The sequence below is a fragment of the Ursus maritimus genome, unplaced genomic scaffold, assembly GCF_017311325.1.
Source record: "Ursus maritimus isolate PB19 unplaced genomic scaffold, ASM1731132v1 scaffold_22, whole genome shotgun sequence".
NCBI lineage: Eukaryota > Metazoa > Chordata > Mammalia > Carnivora > Ursidae > Ursus > Ursus maritimus.
The window spans coordinates 39,116,732-39,127,132 of record NW_024424675.1 but is presented as its reverse complement, the minus strand read 5'-3'; the positions used below and the strand labels follow the sequence as shown (position 1 = coordinate 39,127,132).

The 10,401-nt window shown below is 47.3% G+C and overlaps 1 protein-coding gene across 3 annotated transcripts in view; it reads right to left on the bottom strand.

Moving 5' to 3' along the window:
* Positions 1 to 3,508, bottom strand: part of TSHZ2 (teashirt zinc finger homeobox 2) — a 434,502-nt gene extending 430,994 nt beyond the window's left edge. For all 3 annotated transcript variants that reach the window (XM_008697997.2, XM_008697998.2, XM_008697996.2), the window contains exon 1: positions 2,903 to 3,508. In XM_008697997.2, the coding sequence (XP_008696219.1) occupies positions 2,903 to 2,942 (40 nt within the window). In that variant the 5' untranslated portion in view covers positions 2,943 to 3,508. The remainder of the gene's footprint in view (positions 1 to 2,902) is intronic.
* Between the last annotated feature and the right edge of the window lie 6,893 nt (positions 3,509 to 10,401).

Genomic DNA, 10,401 nt, shown 5'->3' with positions numbered 1-10,401 from the left:
GTGTGTGTGTGTGTGTGTGTGTGGCAGAACATAACAAATAAAGACTGAAATTTCCCATCACTTATAATATCATCTTGTTCATTCTATCTGCATACCTGCTTTATTAGAAAGTTCTGTAACTGATTCCTTGAAACATGGAACTTAAAACTAATAACGCAAAGGAATCAAATTGCCTCGAACAGTTCTTGGGAAAGAGTCTCAGCTCTGATTCACTCACAGGCTTTTTCTATCTTACATTATTCATTAATCAAGCTAGAAATCAAGCTTTCAACATCAGTCCATGGGAGTAATTACTTACAGTTGTGCATTGTGTTTAATTTCAGGCAGTGATAAAAGTTAGCATGGCCACAATCCTAGAACCCACCTTGTTCTTTTCCCTGCGTGTCAATTGGCTCAAGAATTCCAAAGTGGCTAACTTTACTTGTGAAACACCACCTCGGCTAAAACAGAGGACAGCATCGATGACTTTGGAGGAAAGAAACCTTGCATGAAAAAAATGTCCGATTTATTAATATGTGGGCAAATAAATACTGTATGAGGGGCCTCGTTGTACACAATATGAATCATTCCCTTTCAGCTCCACCAGGCTTTCCACTCTTTCCAGTGAAAATAATAAAGCCATGAAAACAAACACATAAAGATAGTAGGCATACAATAGGCCAGAAAACTGAAACGGCAGTCACAACTTTCTAACACACACACAAACTGCAGTAAATAGACGAACCAGTTCCAATAGATACAAGCCTAATGAAAAGGATCTAATTTAAATAATGTGATACAGCATTCTGTTACGTACACCTGGATCCTCATTGATCAGAGGATAATGATAATCAAAGTAGTGCAATTCTGAGCAATGCACTTTTTATAATGAGCTTACCAAAGGAGACATGTCCAGTCATTCTGGTAATTTAAATTACTGCCTAGTTGTTGATGGCCTTTACCGGAACAACAAGGCGGTGGCGGGGGGCGGGGGGTAATTTTCAGGGCAGGATCACTTCTTGCTGGACTGTAGCCCAGGGTTCTCTTTTGGGACAATAAGGACGTTATCTCTAATAATCTAGCTACACGAAAACTTGGGTTGCCAGAACTAGAAGGAGCACGCTTACTTTTCCTGGGTCTAGAAGGCCAGCGCACACCCCAATACTGTCAGATTGCAAAACAATCCAAGTATTTAAAAAAAAAAAAGTGAGTTAAATGTAGGCAGGAGGGAGAAACTGTTTTCAAAAGAGGTAGCCAGAGTGGAAAAAAGTATATACCTCACTGACGAGGCAAGTTCTAAACATACACAGCACTGAAAATATTTTAATTATTTTGCTCTTAGGGAAACAGTTGGAAAATTCACGAATCAAAGCTTTATAAATGATATTTCCGCATGCAATTTGAACCAATCTACGCATGGTTACGGAAGCAATTCTGCGCTCTGAAGGGAAGATAATTGTGGATATTTCAAAGCACATGGACTGCCATTCACGCTGGACTCGGGCCATGATGGAGGGTGAGCTTGGTGGTCCAGTGTGTCCAGACACAAACAGCCACTTTGCCCAGATTTGTAACTAACTTTGGATTTGTTCTAAGGGTGGCTTTACAAAGTTTACAAAAGTGTTCCACTGAACTTCTCTCTAAGGTTGCGCTCATGTTACAACAGAAGGAAATGTGTTGTTGGGTCTGCAAAGCACCAGCCTTAACGGATGCCGCCTGAAGCAGGAGGGTAAAGACAGAGACGGGGAAAAAACTTCAGCTTTTCCCTAAAGCCCCGATTCAACTAAAGGACACAAAGAAATAAAAACGCCCACATTAAAAGCCAAACAAGATAATAATTGTGCATGTCTGGCTCTGAATCTAGAGGGCAAGGCTTGCGTCACTGGCACTCTGAGTTACCATGGTGAGTGATTTATTGATATATATCAAGAATGAATAGATCAAAGGCAGCAAGATGACAGGTGATCAATCAAATGTCAAATCAAAACTAGCAATCAAGTGGAAAGCTGATTTTTCAGTGGGTGGGTCTGGCAGGAGAAAAATGAACTTTCATATTACACTTCCGAGAAACAAAACCCCAGCATACTATTAAAAAAGCAATTAAGCAACCCAAAAGAAAAAAAAAATCCTTTAGAAGGTCTATTATACTGATCCATTAACCTGTTCCTCTCTTTTTGGGGGGGAGGGAGGGGGGCTGGTGAGGAGGGATTCAGATGGGATCCCATACAAATCAATTTACAAAGTTTGCAACTCTCTCTGGGCAAAGAAAATCCAGAGCTGTTTCAATGTTCTCCTGGGTCTTTTTCCCCCCTTTTTAAAGAGAAAGTGTTGATTAGATTCCCAAGCATATTTAGAAAGCATAGTCAAAGGTTCATTCCTTTCCTGGGGTGGTTTTTTCCACCTTGGCGATCAAAGTTAAACTCCCATTGCTTGCCCCAAAGCCAGCCTGCAGCCCAGGGCTTGGGCATGCCTCACACTTCAGCGCCCCAAACCCCAGCGAGAGGAGACGCTCTCCCTCGAGGCCAGAAGCCACTGGCACTGACCACGCGGAGGGATGCGGGGGTGGAAGGACTGTCTCCCTACCCCGCACCCCAAATCCTCAACCCAACTTTGGCCCGAGAGGCAAGAAACAGACTGGGAGAAAGTTAGGGGTGGGGTAGAGGGTGGAGGAAAAAAAGTTTAAGGAGGGAAGGCTTGGTGGGATAGCTTCCCCCCACCCAACCGGAGCCTGAGAAGGGGAGGATTTGGGAGATGGAAGAAGGCGAGAGAGAGAGGATGGGGTTATTCGTGGGGCAGAGAGGGGCGCCCGGAGCGAACTCCCCCCACAGCTCAGGGGGTGGCGTCCTGGGGCACCCGGGGGCTAGGAGGGCGGGCGAGGAGCTCGGCGCGCCGGGCAGCCCCGAAGCGGAGCCGGTTCTCTTACCTGCCGCCCGCTTGGGTGCCTGCTGTTTCCTCCTTGGCATCGCTCTACTTCGCTCCAGTCCTACTTCTGGCGCCCCAGCCCCGAGCCGCGCGCGGGGGCCCGCTGCTCTCTCTCCTCTCTGGGTCTCCTCCGCCTCCTGCCCGGTGGCTCCTAGGGCGTCACTCGGCCTCTGTCCCCCTGGCGATCCCCCCTGCAACTCCTCCACCACGGGCCAGAGACCCCCCTCTCCGGGTGGCAGACACGGGTGGCTTGTGCCGGCTGGTTTGAAGTAGAGGTTGGTTCTGCCTTGTTTGTTTGTTTGTTTGTTTTGGATTTTTTTTCCTCTCTCTCTCTCTCTTTTTGTTTTTGCTTTTTGGAAATTTTTGGTTTTTTGGTTTTTTTTTTTTTTTTTTTTTTTTGGTGACTGTTGAGACACTTGATTTCTTTATTAAACATCCAAGACCGCGTTCGGTTGGAAGGGACGAGGGGCGCACACGCGCCACACGCACACGCGCGCGTAAAGATAAGGAAAAAAAAAGGCAATCCTGGGAAGGTAGTGGTTTCTTCTTCTTTTTCTTCTTCTTCCTTCTCCTCTTTTCCTCCTCCTCCTCCTCCTCCTCCTCCTCCTCCTCCTCCTCCACCTCCTCCTCCTCCTCCTCCTCCTCCTCCTCCTCCTCCTCCTCCTCCTCCTCCTCCTCCTCCTCCTCCTCCTCCTCCTCCTCCTCCTCCTCCTCCTCCTCCTCCTCCACCTCCTCTTCCTCCTCCTCCTCCTCCTCCTCCTCCTCCTGTGAGTGATATGCGAGAGGACAGGAGCGGGTTTGGGAAAGACAGAAAATCTGGAATTCACTCACTCACACACACTCACACACACACACACACACACACACACTCACACACAGACACACACACAGACACACACACACACGCACGCACTCGCGCTTCCTCTCACACACACACTCACACCCCCCACATATGCGCGCACACACACGCACACTCACACACTCACACACACAAGACAGGGCGAGGCGATGCCAGCAAACATCGATCCCGCTGAACAAACTGAACATTAACAAACTCCTCCTCCTCCTCCTCTCCCCGCGACCTGATGACAGGGAGAAATTTACTCCCCAGCCGCAGAGCGCCAGGCAGAGGGAGTCTATTAAAGGGACAGTGTCCCGCCGGGGAGAGGAGCTGGGGGTGGGGACCTGGCGCGCCCGTGGCTCCTGGAGGCGCCCCCCTCGCTGGGGTGAGAACGTGCCCACTGGCTCGGGGACACTCCTCTGGGAGGGGGAGGGGGGAGGGGTGGGAGGCGCAGGGATGAGGGAGGAAAGGGGGCAGGGTGACGGCCAAACTCCGAAGCTGGAAAGGGAGCCGCCGTAGGGGAGCCAGGTGAGCCCACCGGCAGGGCCATTAACAATACTTATTAGGAAGGTGAGAACTTAGGTCTGCTTTGGGCGGGGAAGGGGGAGGGCCCTTTATCCAGCAGTGACCTCCATCCTCCAAGTCTCTTAATCTGACCAGGAAGATGTCCTCCCCACCCCCACCCCAAGTTTAAGGCCCCTGCCCCTCCCACCTTCCTTCTCTTCAGCGGAGGATGATCGGAAAAACAAAAATATCCCATCTGCCTCCTTGACAGTTTAATCACATATTCTCTCTGCTTAAATAGTATTTATTGAGCACCTACTATGTGCCTATGCTGTAGACACAGCAGCCATAGAGAAAGGGAAGCTCCTGGCCCTCTTCATGTTTCTATTCTAATGGGGACGCAGAAATGTCACTCTCAGATATCCAGTCTTTGCATAAATGTCACTTTCTCCCAGAGGTCTACCTTACTTAAAATTTTCACCCACACACACACATACACACACCCACACACACCCACTCCCTATCCCATTTCTCTATTTCATCTTTTTCCACTGGGCTTATCAATATCATATATATTATATATAGTTTTCTATTTCGTTTGTTGTCCTAGTTCCTTTTTAGAATATAAGCTCTATTGGAAAGAGGAAGCTTGTCTCTTTTGTATACTGTTTTATCCCCAGCGATGGTAAGGGACAAGACATATAGTAGGTGCCCAATATAATATTTGTTGAATGAATGAAAAGCAAGCAAGCAAATAAACAAGATAATTTCCAAGTGTTAAGCTCCACAAAGATGTTAAAATAGGGTCTGCGACAGCGTCTGAAAGAGGGGCAGCTGCAGAGTTGATGCAGAAGACGGCCCTGGAGCTGAGAGAGATTGCAGCCAACATGTGAGCCTTGAGCCAGGTGTGGGCCAGGCACCCACCTAGGGGCTGGGGACAGGTCCGAACTGAGACCCTGCCCTCAAGGAACTCTCATTCCAGTGGGAGAGACAGACAAAGGGGCAAGTGACGTGTGATGGGGGAGAAGGTGTACTTAGGAGGGGTAATTAACCTGACATGGAGGAAAGGAGGATGGTTTCGAGCCAGAGCTTCCTGGGGAGAGTCAAGTCTAAGCTGGGTCCTAAACATGGAGCGGTAAGGCAGGAGGGGAGCTCAGACAGCCAAAGCCTTACAATAAGAAGGCAGGCATGGCCTAGTTCTTCCCAGGCAGGGCTCTGGCTGCCTGCACCCAAATACCCTGAGGCCCTTGTCAAGGTGCACATTCCTAGGCCTTACCCTAGAATAAGAGGATCTAACCCCAGCTCCATTGACATTTGGGGTCATAATCCTTTGTTGTGGAAGCTGTTCTGTGCACACAGAGTGTTTGCCAGCATCCCCGGCCTCTACCCAGTAGATACCAGACCCTTCCACCGCACTGTGTCAACCAGATTGTCTCCAGAATTCTCCCAGTGTCCCCTGGGGAGGGGGCACAAAATCGCCTCCTGGTTGAGGACCACTGCTCTAGACCTTCTAACTCAGAAACTTCTGGAACAGGGCTTAGGGAATCTGCGTTTTGAGTGAGTCTCTGGCTCACTCCAGTTTGAGAACTTCTGCTAAAAAAGCCTTTTTTCTTTTGAAGTCAGACATATCCAATATCACTGACTATAAAGCAAACTCAAGCTTAGATATTTTATAACGTAGGCATTCAAGGGGTGGCACTGTTATGTGGTCATCGTGAGGGGGGTTTGCCTGTGCCCCACTCCTCCCCCCAGCCATGTACCCACCACGATGAAGGCCTGCCCAGTATCATCAGGCCACCTCCCACTTACCACCTGCCCGCCTACCACCTTTGCCCTCACTCATGGGGAATGACCCAGGGTGACCTGTTCCACAGACAGTTTTCTGAACAGTTCTTTGGGGAGCAATAGGAAACGTAACTCTCCCCATCCTCCTAGTCACATGTTATCATCACATTTGCAAAGTGCTGTTTCATCTTTTTTGTTATTGTTTTATCACTTTTAATGTCCCCACGCGGGAGGCACATGCTCGTTTGTTCCTCTCATGTATGTGATACAAGTTGTTAACTCATCGGCCCTCAATCACCCAACTGGCCTCCACCCATGACCAACCTCACCCAACCCCAGCCTAGTCCTGGGGCAATTGAGGCACAGAAAGCCCTACTGCAGAGTTGACAATGTCAGCAAAAGGGTGTTAATTCTAATTAATTCTAATTTCCTCCCACACCTTTCCAGAGAGCTGTGCCAGGGACCACAGCTTAATGAGTAAAACCCTCAGTCCTGCCGGCTGGGGACCACAGTCAGAGGAACAGGAGGTACAAAGCCAGGGACTGCAGTGAGCTCACCAGTGAGTCCACCCTGGACAAGCCCCGTGCCTACTGACTGGGGGTTTGCACTACATTCTATCATTTTTTAAGAGATTTTGTTTATTTATTTGAGAGAGAGATAAAGCAAGAGAGATCACAGAGGGAGAGGGAGAAGCAGACTCCCTGATGAGCAGGGAGCCTGATGCACCCAGTTCGGGGCTCGATCCCAGGACCCTGAGATCATGACCTGAGCTGAAGGCAGATGCTTCACCGACTGAGCCACCCACGCGCCCCTACATTCCATCATTTAACAAACATCTAGTGTGTTAGTTAGGTGCCAGGCTTTTCCCCAAGTACAGGAGGTGCTGGCATGCATAAGATAGGATCCCTGCCTTCAAAAAGCTTCCATGAAAATGACATCCCAAAGATTTGGAACTGGGAGAGAAGGAATTTGGGGGCTGGACCCAGCTTTGGAGAAGTTCAGGAGGGAAATGGGCCAGAGTAGCTGACTTTGGGCTGTAGAATCTCTCCCCACCTCTCGCTCCAGGATTCTTCTCTGAATTTTACTTACATTCTCACATTAAATTGTATTTTTTCCCCCTACTGCTACTATTGTGGAGTATTTAGCTTGGTTATCAGCAAGGAAGATTTTGTCTACCCCAGTGGGATGCATAACACACAGGTACTCAGATACTGTTCAGTGGCGTAGACATGACATTGAAAAACATGAATCGCATAGTGAAAAGGTTATTCCTTTTCAGTTCCCTTTCAATCCGAGAACGTCTCAGTTTGGTGCTAGTGTGTCTTTCATGCCTAACAATTGCTAACTTTTATTTCTCAACCAACAAACCACAGATCTCAGGCTTAGAAGCTTGGGAGGGGCAAGAGTTACCTGGCTAGACTTTTAAGAAATGGTTTGTTTTTATTGAATTCACTCTACGGCTACCCCTCTCTTAGCGAAAGATACTGCTCTCCATTTATGGTAGCAATCTAGCGTTTGATATAATTTATGGGTTTTAAAAATAAATATAGCTAAGGAATGGTAGAGAATAAAATAATGGTTCGGGAGGGGGTGTGGAGATGGCAAAATGTGAGAAAGGTGGTACAGGCATGACTAGAATTTGCAAAATAGTTCGCTAAGCCACAAACTCTAGCACTTCTGGAAACTTCTTCCAAGGGCTGGCGGCTTAGAATAATACTATGTTTGGGGCTCCAGGGAAGTAGCATCCTCAGATCTAACACTCAAACTCTGGGATGTGTAAAGGCATGAACTGGTTGAAATGAGTCAACTCTATCTTCTAGAACACTGATTCCTACACTGGCTCAACGTCAGAATCACCTGGGGATTTTTTTCTTAAGATAAAGAGGCGCAGGCGCCACCCTAGAATTACTGAATTAGATCCCAGGGCGGAGCCCGAACATCTGAAATTTTAAAAGTTCCCAGGTGATTCTGATAAGGTGCCAGGCATGGGAACCTGGACCCTGCAAAAGCTGAATTTTGTCACAAGTGAATCAAGTTGGTAGAGCTGTTGCACACAGGGAATCAGTCAGGGTATCTGTTCTTGGATTCATTCACAAGCGTGGTTGTGGGGCCTTCCATTCGTACCCACGGGACCTGTGAATGCCCATTAAAGCACATCTCTATCATACTGATTCCTGTTTTTGTTAGTTTGCCTGTCCCCCCACTGGACTCCAACCCAATGATGGGTAGTAAGGAGGGCACGTATTGCATGGTGCACTGGGTGTTATACGCAACTAATGAATCATAGAACTTTACATCAAAAACCAGGGATGTACTGTATGGTGACTAACATAACATAATAAAAAATATTATTGTAAAAAAACAACAACAAAAAAACAATCATTTGCCAACTGCCTAGCTTGAGCTCGGCACTGCCCGAATTCGCAGGCATTGGGCAATCGATGGGATTCTCGAGCATAGGGAGACATCCCTCAGTTGACATAGTACCTCGTATACCAGCTTCAGGGTTTTTGCATCTTCTCTTCCCTCCAGAACGATTCCTCCCCCAGATCTGTTTTTCCTCCTCACTCTAAACTCACATGTCATCTCCTTTTGCCCCCACCATCCGTCCCGTTCTTTCTCTTATCTTTCATGGCAGTTATGACCATCTGTAAGTATCTTTTTCATATATTTGCCTATTTGTTATCTGTCTTTCCTAATTAAAATGTAAGTTCAATTCACCTCTCTATCCCTGAGTCCAGCACAGTGTTGGATATTGGCGCTCAGTGAGAATTTATGGAATGATTAAATACCTAGTTGAGCATATTTGCAAAGGGGGATATACGGGGGGGAAAAAACATTAGGCCCACCATAGGGCTTTCATTAGACATGGGTATATAGCCTTCCCCAACTTCTCTCCCTTTCCTCCCTTTCCTTTCTCTTGTCTATTGTCTCCTTCCGATCCTCCCTTAAATATCGCCTCCTTCAGGCAGCCCTCCTGGGTGGACTCTAAGTGATTCAATCTTCTCTAGTCCATATTTTCTCAAAACAAAGAGTCATTATAGAGTATGATTCCAAATATATGAGACAGGCAGAACTGATCTATGCTTGGATATCAGGGTAGTGGTTACCTTTGAAAGTGAGCATGAGGTGGCTACTAGGTGGGCAGGTTGGGAGGGAGGGGCTTGCATTGTTCTTAACCAGGATGCCAGTTACTAAGTGTGTTCAGTCTGTAATTCAGCTGCGTGCTTATGACTTAGGTACTTCTATAGACATACATAATGCTTCAATTAAAAAAAAAAAAGCAGTGTTCTCAAACTTTGCTGTGTATCATAATCAACTGGGGTGATTTAAAAAACTTAATGCCTAGGTCTTACCCCAGACTCATTACATCAGTCTGTGGGGGCGGGATCCAGCCATCAGTATTTTTAAAGCCCCCAGATGATTCCAATATGCTGCCAAGTTTGAGAGCCAGTGTACCATACTATTTTGCCCTTGAGGATATAATTCATTGCCTTCCTCTTGTGTCATTTAACTCATTCGGGATATCCCTCTTCCCAGTAACTGTTTTGTAAAAACTTCAAGGTGGCAATGTCAGGTTATTTTCTCCCTTCCCATGACACCTGGTACAGCATCATGTTGGCAGGGGTGGGGGGTTGGGGGGGTGGGGAACCAGACAAGAGGAAGTGCCAGATGGATCATGGAGAGCAATAGGAAAAAAACAAGGTGGGGTGTTGGGATAGAGAGTAAGGGGTGGGGGCAGGCCTATTTTCGGGTGGAAGTCATGGAAAGCCCTCCTGAGAAGGGAACATTGAGACAGAGATCTGGAATACATGAGGCAGCCCACCAGGAGCCAAGGCCTGAACTCGAAAGAGACTTCTGTGCTTCCAGAACACAAAGGAGGTAGCAGTCAGGGTCCAGGTTTCAAGAGCCAGCTGGGGAGAGGGGAGCAGAAAGGATGTAGGAGAGATGGGGTGTGGCTGGAACATGGGGGATATCACCGGTCCTAATACCAAGTATGAGTCTCCTTCTTTGTCGTTGATAAATGCTGGTTGTTTATTTACATGCCCAAACAGCTAGTCCCGTAGAGTGGGTTTGTTCAAGCAACACAGAAGAGAACCTCTCTTTTCTTCTACATGGTGGGAATTTGCTCTCCGGAAACAGTTAAGTTAGATGACGATAAAGTTTGGAGACGCTCGAGCATTGGCAAGCTTGCTTCTGAGAATAAATCCTCCAAAAGTTGTTGGGGTCTCTTTTTAAAAACTCTTTGGATTTGGCTAGGTGTAGAATTTCACAACAGCAATTAAGCATTCTGTGTATTGTAGACCGGCCAATTGCTGAGTGGGCAGGCTGGGGATACGGAAGCTGTTCGATTTAACATACATCACATT